The sequence below is a fragment of the Caloenas nicobarica genome, chromosome 1, assembly GCF_036013445.1.
Source record: "Caloenas nicobarica isolate bCalNic1 chromosome 1, bCalNic1.hap1, whole genome shotgun sequence".
NCBI lineage: Eukaryota > Metazoa > Chordata > Aves > Columbiformes > Columbidae > Caloenas > Caloenas nicobarica.
In genome coordinates this window covers 113,131,892-113,146,859 of record NC_088245.1, presented here as the reverse complement: position 1 = coordinate 113,146,859, position 14,968 = coordinate 113,131,892, and the positions used below count along the sequence as shown (strand labels likewise).

Sequence of the window (14,968 nt, the reverse complement as noted above, 5' to 3'; positions counted from 1 at the left end):
TAATTGGGTAAAAACAACCAGATCAGAAAGTGCTAAGCATTATACTAATTAACTTGGCTGGTTTTGCATCATGATTAAATACTGAGAAACACACTTCCTACAGAAACTGATTATTATTTTTTAGCTAGTCAAAATGCTTTCTTTTGCTGTTCTGGGAGCCCAACACCACCTTGTGACTGAGACTCATAAATTTCAGTGCCATGACAAAAATATGAGAGAACGATTAACAGCAGAGAGAGGTCAGAGGACAGCAAATCTGTTCTATTGTAGAATTAAAGACTCTAAAGCACCTGAGCTGCCCCTGCTTTTTATTTTCTGGATTCTGTAGTCTGTTTTATTGAAGTTCTATAGTTTTGCCTTGTATAGTTTCTTGCCTGGGGAATTTATATTATTGAGAATTACAGTACTCTCTGAAAAGCTAAGAGTGCGTAAAGTTTTAATAGTGTAGTCTATAAAAGCAGTGAAAGAAACAGTTCAGGACTGACATTTGGCTAATGTTTCAAGGCTAGTGTATCAGCTGCTGTTGAGCAGCAGATAAGATCCGTATGTTACCTTCTGATCTTACCTCCGGTATTTACTTTTTTTGTCAGTACAGTATTAATGTTACTAGGTTGCTGTTTCATCCTGAGAAGCTGTCTCCTTGTACAGGTGCCTTTGTATTTTTGAGACGAGAAAGACCAAATGCAAAAAAAGAAGCTTTGGCCAAAATGGTAATATCAACTTCAGATTACTACCTAAAATGTGTTTTTATTCTGGAAGAACTTTGTTCTAAATTATAGTTCATTTGGCATGAGAGCATCTTCACACTGGTATTTGGCTGCATGTTTATGATCACTTTTTTTTTCCAGAAAGGTCACTCATGAATCTTAAACGTAAGTTAAGAATTCAGTTTTCCAGGTTTTTGTGTGTTAGTAACTATTTCTTCCATGTAAAACATTAGCCTTGCTGTTACATCAGCGAGCAAGGATGGAGAGATTAGCAAAGGAACTGAAGCTTGAGAAGGAAGAGCTCGAACGCCTGAAAGCTGAAGTCAATGGTATGGAGCATGATCTAATGCAGAGGCGGCTTCGAAGAGTTAGCTGTACAACTGCAATTCCAACAGTAAGCAATTTGTTAGTATTTTAATTCAAGATACATTTTTTGTTTGTTTGTTTTTGCGAGCTAAAGTATTATGCAAAAAATATTTTGAAGTATAAAATCTTCAGTCTTTGAAGATGATTTTAAGTTCTTGGCTTGTTGTAAACCAGTTCTTATTATTTAAGAAATAGGTATGTATCCAGCTTTCTTAGTCTTTACAACAGAATTTCTGAAACTTGTATACATGTGGTTTTCTGCACCACAGAACTGGATAGATCTTTACTTTCCTAATAACCTATGAAAGTGTATGTCCAAGTCTGTGTAAAGAGCCCAAGCTATATACAGCTTGGTGAGCCTGCAGCAAGGTTTCACATTTTTTTAAAGGTATTTTTTTTATATTATGGTATATTTTTGTTTGAGTAGTTGCGTCTCATAGACAATCGGTTTCCTATTTGGTATGTACAGAATGTGCCAAGTAACTTTTCAGTGGTGGTATTGGCTCAACTAGTTGGCACTTCTGTCTCCTCTTTTCCCTGTTGATTCTTCCTATCTGTGTGACTTCCACCTGCAAGTGACTCACGCCCAAACATCTGCATGGCTCTGATAAGAGAATTCGTCTGACTGAAAAATAACTTCCACATCGTGCAATTGTTAGCCACATCAGTTCAGACTTACTGTGTTGACATAAAAAAATGCATACAGATGTAGGCTGGAAGGCATAATAGAGGCTGTTAGCTGCTTAACTAGTACGGCTGCTGTACGTCTCACCTGTCTGAGGGCTGCATTTGGCAGCTATGTTCCTGGGGAGGAATATAGAGTCACTGCCTGAGTGTGCAAGGATGAGGTTAGGAAAGCCAAAGCCCAGCTGGAGGTGAATCTGGCATGGCATGTCAAAGACAAAAAGAAGGGCTTCTATTAGTGCATAGGTGACAAAAGGAAGGCTAGCGAAAATGTGGGCCCCTTGCTCAGTGAGACAGGGAACCTGGTTACATAGGACATGGAAAAGGCTGAGAGACTGAATGTCGTCTTTGCCTCAGTTTTTACAGATCTTCATGCATCCTGAGTCCCAGAGATCCTGGGAAAAGTCTGGAGCAAGGAAGATATACCCTTGGTGGAGAGGATCAGGTCAGGGAATACTTAAGCAAAGTGGACATACATGAGTTCATGGTCCTGGATAGAATGCACCCATGAGTGCTGAGGGAGCTCACACATGTCACTGCAACGCATCTGTCCCTGTAGATAATCTTTGATTATGGTGTTTAGGAGAAGTGCCCGAAAACCTAGAGAAGAGCAAATGTCACTCCTGTCTTCAAGGAGGAGGACCCAGGGAGCTACAGGCTGGTCATCATCACTTTGATCCTTGAGAAGGTGATGGAACAGCTAAACCTGGACACCATCTCTAGGCAACTGAAGGACAAGAAAGCAATCAGCAGTAGTCAGCATGGATTCACCAAGGGGAAGTCAAGCTTGACCAATTTGATAAACTTCTAGGGTGAAGAGACTGCCCTGATAGATGAGAGGAGAGCAGTGGTTATTGTCTACCTAGACTTCAGTAATGTTTTCAGTATTATCTCTTGTAAGATCTCCAGAGAGAAGCAGATGAAGTATGGGTTGGATGAGCAGACAGTGATGTTGATTGAAAACTGGCTGAATAGACAGGCCAGGAGTATTTGAATCAGTGGCACAAAGTCTGGTTGGAGGCCAGTAACTAGTGGTGTACTGCAGGGATCAATACTGGGTCCGATCCTGTTTAACATCTTCCTTAATGGTCTGGATGATGGGGCAGAGTGTACCTTCAGCAAGTTCGCTGATATACACAAAACTGGGAGAGTTGTGCTGCCATTCAGAGGGACCTCAAGAAGCTGGAGAAATGGGCTGGCAGGAAATCTCATGTAATTTGGCAAGGGGAAGTACTAAGTCCTGCACTGGGGAAGAAGCAACCCCATGCACCAATATAAGCTGGGGGCCGACCAGTTGGAAAGCAGTTTTTCAGAAAAGGTCCCGCTGGATACTAAGCTGAAAATGGGCCAGCAGTGTGGCAAACAAGGCTAATGATATCCTGGGCTACCTCAGGAGTGTTGCCAGCTAGGGAAGAGAGTTTACCTTTCTCCTTTACTCAGCACTGATGTGGCCACGCTTGGAGTATGGTGTCCAGGAGTGGGCTCCCCAGTATAAGAGAGAGACATGGTCATACTGGAGAGTCCAGTGAAGGGCCACAAAGATGATTAAGCATCTCTCCTGTGAGGACAGACTGAGAGTGCTGGGACTGTTCAGCCTGAAGAAGAGAAGGCTCGAGGGGGATCTTATCAACATATATAAATACCTGAAGGGAGGGTGCAAAGAGGACAGAGCCAGGCTCTCTTCAGTGGTGCCCAGTGATAGGACCAGAGGTGATGGTCACAAACTGAAACACAGGAGGGTCCCTCTGAACATCAGGAAACACTTTTTTACTATGAGGGTGACTGAGCGTTGGCATGGGTTGCCCAGGGAGGTTGTGAGTCTTCATCTTTGGAGATGTTCAAAAGCTGTCTGCCATCTGGGCAGAGAGATTGGACTGGATGACTTCCAGAGGTCCCTTCCAACCTCAAACATTCTATGATTTTGTGACTCTGTCTGTGCTGCTGGAATGTATCCTAGGGTAAGATAGTTATTCCTGCATATGTGTTAATAATTGCTGCTGCTAGCATTAAGAACACTTTGTTTTCCAGTAACTTAGGGTTTCTTAATGATATGCAAGTATATGAACTTAACTGATTACTCTGTTAAGAATAATTACTGTCTTGCAGCGTCAAATAATTTAAATATACTGGGCTGGAATTTTTAGCATGTTGGAGCTCCTTGGGGTGACGCAAATAAACAAACTTCTGACCTTATTCGGTTATAATAAAGTAATAATTAATGTGAGCACAGCTCATAGTCTGTTTTGTGATCATCTCGATGTGAACTCATGTAGCAAATCGTCAATTTATACAGAATTTTATAAGGTGTATGGTTTTATAAACTTGAGCTCAGCTATGTCTTCTTACTAATGTATTTTAATATTAAGTAGCTTGTTCATTTTTTTTAGTTTGGTTTCATTTCCTCTTCAAATGCCAACAGAATAATGTATTTTGAGGGAATAAATTGGGCAGGAGGAACGGGACAGACAGTGGAATGTTGGCTATTCTTTCTCTATACTCAGTTTCTAGTAAGGCTGTTAATGAAGATATAGCAATGTGATTTCTGTGTCAGATAAGATGCTGATTTTCCCGCAGCTACTATTTTGGGTTTTCTCTTTCTAGCCTGAGGAAATGACCAGATTGAGAAGCCTCAACAGACAGCTCCAGATAAATGTTGACTGTACACTGAAAGAAGTTGATCTCCTTCAATCTAGAGGTACAGAATTGATAGTTTTTTAAAAACAAAATTTAGATATGAGTGGACGTGTTGATCTACTTGAGAGTAGGAAGGCCCTACAGAGGGATCTGGACCAGCTGGATCATTGGGCTGAGGCCAATTGTATGAGGTTTAACAAGGCCAAGTGCTGGGTCCTGCACTGGGGTCACAACAACCCCAGCCAGTGCTACAGGCTGGGAGAAGAGTGGCTGGAAAGCTGCCTGGTGAAAAATGACCTGGTGGTGTTGGTCACCAGTAGTATGCCAAGTGGCCAAGAAGGCTAAGAGCATCCTGGCTTTTATCAGAAGTAGTGTGGCCAGCAGAACCAGAGAAGTGATTTTCCCACATACTGAGCACTGATGGGGCCGCACCTCAAATCCTGTGTTCAGTTTTGGGCCCCTCACTACAGGAAAGACATCGAGGTGCTGGAGAGAGTTCAGAGAAGAGCAACGAAGCTGGTGAAGGGTCTGGAGCACAAGTCTGATGAGGAGCAGCTGAGGGAACTGGGGCTGTTCAGCCTGGAGAAAAGGAGGCTGAGGGGAGACCTGATCGTTCTCTACAACTACCTGAAAGGAGGTTGTAGCGTGGAGGGTGGTGGTCTCTTCTTCCAAGTAGCAAGTGACAGGACAAGAGGATATGGCCTCAAGTTGCACCAGGGGAGGTTTAGATTGGATATTAGGAAAAAAATTCTTCTCAGAAATGGTTATCAGGCATTGGAACAGGCTGCCCAGGGAAGTGGTGGGGTCGCCATCCCTGGAGGTGTTTAAAAGATGCGTAGATGAGGTTCTTAGGGACGTGGTTTAGTGGTGCACTTGGCGGACTTAGGTTAATGGTTGGACTCGATCTTGAGGGTCTTTTCCAACCTAAATGGTTCTATGATTCTAATATATTATGTGCTGAAATGTGGATACTTGGACTCTTTAAAGTTCAATATCAGTATCAACTTATCTCAAAAAGGTGTCTTTTTCAGTTGCTACCTGACAAACTTGACTTGCTAATATTTCTGTTGGACAAGTTAAATTACATTACCAAGAAGGTGGTGACTTAAAAGTGACTTTGTCAAGAGCAAATTAAAAAAATATTCCTTAGTGAAAGTTCTTTACTTAAATTTTTAACTTTTTCGTGACAAAGGGTCTGACTATGTAATTCAAAACAGAGCTACAGTTTGCAACAGGGAAGTTGGCAACAGAAGTCTACTTAGGTCTTTAGAAGTCATCTCTCTGCAATAGAAACTTCACATAAATATTACTACAAATAGATTAGAACATGCATAGTCCTCCTTTTTTACCAAGACGGTGTCCTACAGAATATTTTTAAAGCAAGACAGAACATTGAGCTGGAGTTGATTCTTCTGTATGGGATTAGCCTATAAAAATTATTAAAATCAACACAAAACTGAAAATATGTGGCAAAAAGCTAATATGTAATGTCATAATAAAACGATGGATAAAATCTGAATGCTCTAGATCAAAAGTGTCAAACTCATTTCCACTGCGGGGCCACATCAGCCTCACGGGTGCCTTCAAAGGGCCGAATGTAATTTTAGGACTGTATAAATATAACTACTCCTACATTGACACAGTCCTAAAATTACATTCGGCCCATTGAAGGCAACCATGAGGCTGATGTGGCCCCTGGTGAAAATGAGTCTGACACCCCTTCCCTAGATGGCATGGGCACGTAAATAACCTTTGAGTTGCGCTTTCTTACTTTTCTTTTCTGACAGGAAACTTTGATCCGAAAGCCACATGTAACTTCTATGATAACATAGAGCCTGGTCCTGTTGTGCCACCAAAGCCATATAAAAAAGGTAGGTCAACAAACAAGTATCAAGTTACCTCATCTACATTAAGAAAGCTTCTGGGTTTTTTTCATTTTTTAAAAAAATACCCTGTGATGACAGGAAGCAATTCTAATTATTATAACTTTTCTCTATATATAAACCAAACCAGAACATTTTTATCTAAGTGCAGTAATCCTTGGTACAACTTGTTTTCCGTGGGCAGGTTGTTGCAAATGAATGTACTGTTAATATGTTGTTTGTAAATACTGTTATTCACTATTAGAAAAAGAGTCGAAAGTAGACAAACTTCTACATGTTAACTTCAGCTTCATAATTATGTTTTTTAAAATACTTCTAGGTTAAAAGTTCTATGTCAGGTTTGTTTAGCTGTTGTCTAATATATGTTGTTAGGATTTTATAGTTTAGTTGAGATCTTTTATGCACGTTTAATTGGTCATAGCAGCTTTTTAAATTTTTCATTTATATTTTAAATTATATTTTAACTTGACTGGTTACCCTTTACCTAGTTTTTGTGCAGAGTATGAATTTCACAGTAGCCCTGAAGTTTTAGCACAGCAAGAGCTTCAAACATTTTAAGGACCAAGACAGTACACATTTCCTCACATTTCTCAAAAGAGATACCAGTGTCCCACTTGTACAAGTTCATTACTGAGTTCTAAAATTTTCTTGTGCTAATGGTATAGTATCTAGGATTCATATCTGGCTGAGGACACTTAAGTTTCATGTAAGCACAGGAGCTATGTATTTGGTCTCACTTTTTGTCCAGTGGAGATTCGGTCAGTACACCCCAGAGTGACTCAGCTCGCCCTAAGCAGACACCTAGTGGCCATGTAGCTGCATGGCTCTCTGAACTCCACTACGTTTAGTGGGGATTTTGGTGCAGATTCCTACCTTTTGTCTCAGGTATTTTTGAACCTGGTTTTCTGTGGGGGTTTTTTGTTTGTTTTGTTTTTTTCACTTCTTGAAATCTTTTAAAAGAATGGTTCCAAATGTTAGTGGAAGTTTTTAAACATGTTGTATCTTTCTGCTGAAATAACCAGTCTGGGATGTTCTGCTCTAATATAGAGAGAACGGTGGTCTTTTCTCTGAAAATGTTATGTGCGGCAAGATTTATAATATTGTGTCTCCTCTTACTTGTAACTAGCATGTACTAAAATTGTTAGCGGAAAAGAAGTCAGTCTTCTGAATCAGTAATCATATAGTCTACTTGAAAATCCAAATTTTGTAAATAAGTTCTGGTTGCTGATAAGCACTTTACAAAGGTTTTTGCAGTTGAATTTTGAATTCATACAAGGAAATTTTTCCCCTTCTTTCAAAGCAAGTATTTTTGCCCTTCAGTGTAGAAAAATGCATAGTATGTGGGAATTTAAAAAGAAAGAGAAGGCCCAGAACTACTGATTGTGGTTCAAAAAAACCCAACAATACTGGAATCTGTCCCCTGCATAGGTAGTAGTGTGCAGGAAAGACAGGAGCAGCAGGTGAGCAGAGGCATGAAGGTAGTTGCTTGGATTCATGTTAAATTACAGTGGTCATGTGGTTGATTTAAGTCACTGCTATTTGCAATGCTTGAAGAGATCCTCTTAATTACAGTAGCCTATTTGATTTATTATTTCAAAGCAATATAATATGCAAAACTTGCATGAAATAATTGATTTTACTTGGCAATTGGAGAAATAGCGCTGTGTAAGGCTTTGTATGACTTTTATAACTAGCTTCCCAGTTTTGTCTGTGCACTTCTTAGAGATCAGTTTTAGGGCTGATGTACTGTACTCTTGAGTTTTGCTTTTAACATGGAATCATCCAAATTTTTTTTTCTTCAAAAATTCCATTTCCTTTATATTCAGCTGTTGAAGGCATGGGGCAGACAGACAGGTATGCACAGACAAGGGTCTGCTCTATGCTGCTATCTGGCTGGTCGACATGAATGCTGTCTAGTGCCCACACTACTTGCTTCCTTAGGAGGAATTTGTTGAGACCAAGCACTGTTAATGTGACTACACAGCTTCTGGACTGGAAAGCGTTTACATCAAAGCAAGGAGGTTGCTTTTGTTTTCTTTATGTATGTCTCTGAAGACAAACCTAAATACTGTTTGTACTAACTTTGTCATCAGCCATCTGCTAGATTTCTTAGCAGATGACAGCAGTGTGTGCACTCTGAATTACAAATTGTGGTCATTTTTTACAGCATAAGTTCTATCTTAATTAAGCCGTTCTACAGATGTTGGTTTAGCAGATGGGTGTCTTAACCTTACCTTCTAGAAATGCGTGCCAGTGTTGGTTTGAATATTAACATTTTGTAAACTCCACATCCTAGGAGTATTTATCACTTTTAGTAGATAACCTGAGGTCTTGAAGTGATGGTAGGAGATATCGGAAAACCGAGTCTTTCCATGGGTTAATACCTAAAGTATGATTTGCATACGTACTAATTTTATGAATGAAAACAGACGTAAGTGCTGATTCACATACAGACATCCCTGCTGCAAAGCCACGAGGAAGAAAAACTATCATCCTGTTTTGAAATATGCCTGCCATTTAATTTTTAGATTGTATTTTCTTTAGCCTGGATAAATGCTAGTAAAAGATGAAGAAAATATCTTGTGTGCCAGTGTTTGAAGGAACTAAATTAGTCTTGCACTTCAGGTAAAATAGGATTATTGGAATTTAGAATTTGGTAATAGACTGCTGTACGTAAACCTATGAAGTAGTTTCTTAACAAGAAAGTGTTGCAGTGCCAGTAACAAACTTCTCAGTATGTTTTAAGTTATTAAACCTTCAACAGTGTCAGTGACCTAACAGTGGTGACTGCACTTTTTGTTTTTAATGTAGTTAGTGTGGTTAAGTGACTCTTTACAGAAGTGAAATACTTTAACTGTTCAGATTTCACAAACTGAACTAGAGGTGCTTTAGCAAAAGACCTTTAGCGTTACCTAAGTGGAAAGGTTTCCACATTCATTTTAAGATATAATGTTTAATGAAGTGACAAACCAGTAGTGTGATCTTGCCTATCATCTGCCTCTTCTGAAATAAGAAAAAAATGTTTTCCTTTGGCTTTTTTTAGAGCATCAAAACACCTCCAAACAGACTTCACGGACTCAGCCAAGAGATGAAGATTTTGAGGGGGCTCCATGGAATTGTGATAGCTGCACCTTTCTAAATCACCCAGCACTAAATCGCTGTGAGCAGTGTGAAATGCCACGATACACCTGAAGATCAAGAAGGGGCTGCATTGGGTTGAAAACAGGCTCTCAAGCTGACAGCTGTAGGAGCAGGAAACATGGGGAACCTTTCAGTCCATCCACCCGGCCTTTGCCAGTCAACAATCTTCATCTTGCAAGGGGCGGGAGTAATGCGTTAAGATGTTTCTGCTTCTGCTACACTAAAAATAAAGAAATTAATGGTGAAAATCTTTCTTATCCCATTGCAGTGAGCAAAGCAGAAAATGAAACCTGAAAATGCAAAAGGATTAGTTTTTGGAAGAATGTATACAGGAAAGCAAATAACTACTGGTGTTCAGTCCTGTGGTTCTAGCTACTGCTTAGTGGCTCTAAAAAAAAAAATACTGTTTTGTTTTGGGTTTTTTTTTGAAAAAAAATTATAGGACTCTCAGTAATGGTGTGAAATGTTACACTTAACCAGAAAAACTGAAGAGCCAGAACTGACTTAACCTGGCCACAGCTAGCTGGAAAACAAAGGCTCCCTGTGCTTCTAGATTGTAAACTACTGAAAAAGAAGACAGGTAAATACAACGATAAATTTTGTAATGTATAAAAACAAGGAGAAGGGTGTTTGTAATTGCTGCTTTTCTTCAGGGTAACTTATGTCTACAAAAAATCGCTGTTTGAAATAGTAACCTAAGGTGACTAAATGAGATACCGTATGAGTGTTATAGAGAGTTTAATCAGAGGTAATTTTTTACAATCCCTTTTGCTTGTACAGTGCTCACCTGGCTGTGTCAACACTGGTAAGAAACTAAGAATGAATTCTACTGTATTATGGATGAAAATACTGCTGCATGCTTTCATTAGGCCGTCGTGTTTCAAAGCTAAAAGTATGCTTTTATATACAACAATCTTTGGAGCCTGTGCTCTGCAGCAGCACAGTGACATATGCCAAACAGCCTACTCCAAATTCAGTTAGGAAGACTTGAGCTTAGCCATGGCTGTGTATGAGAAGAATTTGTACCCAGTTCCTGAGGCTTTTTCAGATTCCATTTGTGAAGAATTCACAATGTTTACAGCACAGAAGGTACTTTGTGCCCCAGTTCAAAGTCAGCTGAAAACTAATTAATCAGCTAGCTCTCCAGTAAAGGTTTATTTGCACATTGTTAATAAACCAGCCTATATAAAATAGATGCCAGATCCTGAAAAATTACACACTGCATTCGTTTTATTTTGGTCAGGAAATATTTGCTGTAGGTTGAACACAAGACTTGCAACTGAAAATCATAGTGGTACTTTTATGCATATGATATACTGTACTATAAAGGTGATGTTCATTTGTTTGCATAGTTCAGGTTGGTGTAATAAAGCACTCAATACTTGTGAAATCAAACTTGGGTTTGGGCAGCTGAATGATTATGTTACACAACTGTGTGACTGAGTAGGATGTTCTTGTGTACTGGTCAGAGGCTGGTACAGTGCATTTGAGCTTTTATGGTGTAACTTTGTCAAGATTCAAAGACACAACCAAGCAAGGCAGCTGAGTTGTGGTATTTGAGTTTGCAACTGTGAGGCAAAATGTGCTGGCTAAGCCTTACCAGCAGAGATTTAAACTACTTCATTTTAAATTGTTCTTAGCTCATGGCAGCCACATCCATGTGGTTAATTACCACAATTCACTTGATGTGTTGATAACATATTAAGCTGTGGTAGAACAATCATGTGTCTGAATCCTTATTTAAAATCAAGCAGCGTTTGTAAGGGGTGGGTGAAGGAAAACTCACTGCATTGCTCAATCTAGTGTCTTGTCTCCCAGCAGTTTATAAAGACAATAGTAAAAACCAAACTGTGATCTTAGATGAGGAACCAATATTTTATCTGGCATTTTTCAATATGTTCTTGCACCAATTAAATCTTCAGTGTAATTTTAAATAAGCTAAGAGATCTCCAGCAATCAGTGTGCATCACTGATGAGCAAAACAAAGTCAAAGCCATCAGAGAGAGCTAGGCTCCCTTCCCTTCCCATGTGGGGAGCTCATCACATATGAAAAGGGGTAAAAAAATTACTGTCAAATGAAGTTAGAAGGTGAATATTAATTTTATTCATGTAAGTGGACAGTCTGACAAAACAGATAACTAGAAAACAGATGAGCAGAAGCATTATACCTAGGATAAGCAGTACTGTTGCTGTTATCAGCTGTATAATGAATTACTCAAAACAATGCCAGTAACTTCATGACTTTTCTATTGTGATGCTTTTGCCTTTGTATTATTTCAATTTTCTGTTCATTTATACTTCTGTTGAAGTTCTAGAAGCATTTGTTTTTGCTGGAATTACAAAATGATAGCAACTGAAATGACAGCAAATGAGAGTAGATGTGTCATGCATCAATACAGTTGTGCCATTTTCAGACAGAATAGATGCTACTTTTGAAAAGGAGGCGGGGGGGGGGGAAATGCATGCAGTCCAATAATTCCCTGAACTGTAATAACCATAAATGGAGGCTTGTTAATCTTTGTCATAACTTCACTAGAGGGAGAGAAGGAAGGCCGCTGTGACAGCAAGATACTTTTTGCAAGACTGGATGAGTGCCGTTAAATTGCAAATGAATGCTTTCATACCGATACTTCAGTTTTTCAATTGCTCTCATTTGTTGCTTGTACAAAAAAAACCCCTTCTGTTGTATTCTTTTACTTGTAAATGCCCGTACTCAGACATTAATAGTACAGACTTTACATGGTGCTTGAATATTTCTAGTTTATTAGAATGTAAATTGTGGTTTGAATATTGGAAGATCCTTTTTCCTTCTGAAAGCAGGTGACGCTGTTCACACCCCAACTGAATTGTAGATTATGCCAAAAAGATTGGTCTATGTAGTATTTATTGAATGCACATAAAACCCTAATGTCAGCTGGCATACAAAATGCACTGTATTGTACAAAACTTGCGTGTGTGTGTGTGAATGGTGGGATGCTGATGCCATTGTGTTGAGTTAATGCACTACCTGTGTTTTCTTTTTTTCCTTAATGACTGAGCTTTCCCTCAACCACGCTACTAGAGTGATAGAGTTTGTAACTGACTTGAACATTCAGATATTCAAAATTATTTCACTGTTCACTGAAATTTTATAAAGCTTATTTTATATTTACTGTGCTATTAAGATGAATTCCCTTTAATTATAGAATACTACTGTAGTACTTTAAAAGTTTATTTAGGGTGGGGCTTGTGGAAAATGATTCAGAACATAGCAAACCAAAAGAAATCCTGAATTTTTGATCTACTTTTAATTTGATGTAATTACTAGTCTTGTTTGGGTGAAGAGGAAAGGGGTGGGAAGTCAAGCAAAAGGAAGTCCTTTGTAAAATGTAGTCTTAGATCAGATTGAATCGTGTATCTGTGTGTCTGTGGTATGTGTGTGTTTCCTTTGAAAAATGGGAGGTGTGGTGAAAAGGTGTAATAATTCTTAAAAGAGCTGGTCTCAGTACTTCCCAATTGTGGTATGCTACTAAATCACATTTTTTTAAAAAAAACCTTTTCTTTCAGTTATTTTATCTGTCCCAGTTATACATCTCTCATTTCAATTTCTGAATACTTTTACATATAATATTGATTGTAAAACCCCTTGAAACTGAAATAAAGATACTTGAGTCGAAATGGGGACAAACCAAAATAAAAACAATAACGAATGTTTTAAAAAGGAATGTGAGAATATTAAATATGTTTAAAACAAGCTTGTCATCAGGATGATAGTTTTTGGTTTAAAATTCAGTGGTATACCCAAGAATGTGAAAATTACTATCCTGACGAGAAGTGGACAGTTGCACATAAACAATTTATCAGCTTCTTTGGTACCACAGAATTTCTGTGCCCTATACTACAGTGACTCTAAATCCCATCAAGAAAGAAGGCATGCGCAGATATCACATCTCATAGTTAGTACTGTCTCTATGTGCTGCTGCATTTGTTTTGTTTCAAAATGTCAATATTTTATGAAACTAGCCATGACTGAATTTTGCCAGATTTCTTCAGTTTGGGGCTTTCATTCCTGTTTATGTCCATAAATATTAATGCGAATATTTTTCTTGGTTTTGAGTAATCAGAAATCAGTGGCGTTAATGCAATATTATAATCCTGGATTTTCAGTACCTTTGAAACCAATTTTAAAAACCTGTGTTCTTGAAACTTATTTATTTATGGTGGCACCAGTGTATCTAATCCGTATTTCCTGCTGTGTGAAAAACCCTGTTAAATTTTTTCATTAAAAAAAAGAAGACACGATCTTGTTTAATCCTGTATATATGGTGTCTACATTCTAGATCTGTGTATGCTGTGAATGAACTTAGTAATAAGAGATGAAATTGTATAAAAGCATTCAGAGGCTATGCATGCATGGTACCTCCAGAAAGTGCATACTCAGAGTTGCAGATTCCTGCAAAAATAAATTAATAAAACCAAGCAAACATCACATCCTGCATTTGTTCTTGTATGTAGTAGGAAACATTTTGAAATACAGCCTTTTTGTTTTCACAGTCCAATTGTTTCTGGTCTTCAGCTTGAACTCATAGCTATGGCAGATTTGTTCCAGGGCTTTTGGAGTTCTCTTTTTGGTGATCAATCTCATTAGGCAATTGCCGAATATCAAACTGGGCTCCAAACCCTATTCCTGTGAATGTCGACGGCCTATATGAGCAGGAGTCCTGTTTAGGTGGTGGATATTCTGTGCAGTTTCTGGTGTAGAAGCGGAACATTGGATGTTGCAAGTGTGAAGTTGAGCTTATCGCTTTTCTCTTTTAAATGGAAAGTTGTTATAATAGGGGTAGCTTTACATGCTACAGCAGACGGTCACCTTTTGTTTTGTAGTCTTGATTACAGGCGTTCCTGCTTACCCTTGGTAGTTATGGAGTATCTGGATTACAAAAGTCCGTCTTCTGCTGCAACCTTTTACAGAAAGGCACCTTTCTGGGAGAGGGTGGAGAATTTGAGATGCATGCCTCGGTATGCAGCCCATTTCTGTTTATTAGTATGTCTTCTCAATTATCTTGATTGTAACAGCTCACCATAATCTTAAAACTTGAAAGCTCTGTAGCTATGCTACAGCTGTATTTTGTTCACATACAGTTTCAGTCATTAAACACATTCTGGTCTAAAACACGTACTGCCACTTTGGTTTTGTACTTTCGTCAGCAAATGTGTAAGAATTTAGTTTTGCATTCCTTTTGCTAAATTGAATTTATAAAAATTTCAGGATAAGTTTGTATTTTAATTGAGCATTTGATTCTTTCACTTCAGAAATCATTGCAATTGAAACTAGGTTTTTCAAAAACTGTCTAAAAAAAAGTTTAAAAATGTTTGGGTCCCGGTAAAATATTTTATGCTAATGGCAAACAAAAAGCCAGAAGACGATAGATCTAACAACTGACAGTGGCCACTATTCTGTTGTTGTTTCCCTGACGTCATGACAAGGAGGACCTGCCTGAAATAATTGCATAGAACTAATTGATTTATTTGTAAGAATTGCTTGGTTTTGACAGTACCGCACCATCTCTTAAA

The 14,968-nt window shown here is 38.6% G+C and overlaps 1 protein-coding gene across 2 annotated transcripts in view; it reads left to right on the top strand.

The window, feature by feature from the left end:
* TAB3 (TGF-beta activated kinase 1 (MAP3K7) binding protein 3) overlaps positions 1–14,485 on the top strand; it is a 50,000-nt gene extending 35,515 nt beyond the window's left edge. For both annotated transcript variants that reach the window (XM_065654171.1, XM_065654163.1), the window contains 4 exons: positions 941–1,101; positions 4,359–4,452; positions 6,179–6,262; positions 9,318–14,485. In XM_065654171.1, coding sequence (XP_065510243.1) covers positions 941–1,101; positions 4,359–4,452; positions 6,179–6,262; positions 9,318–9,466 — 488 coding nt within the window. In that variant the 3' untranslated portion in view covers positions 9,467–14,485. The remainder of the gene's footprint in view (positions 1–940; positions 1,102–4,358; positions 4,453–6,178; positions 6,263–9,317) is intronic.
* Positions 14,486–14,968: the final 483 nt, after the last annotated feature.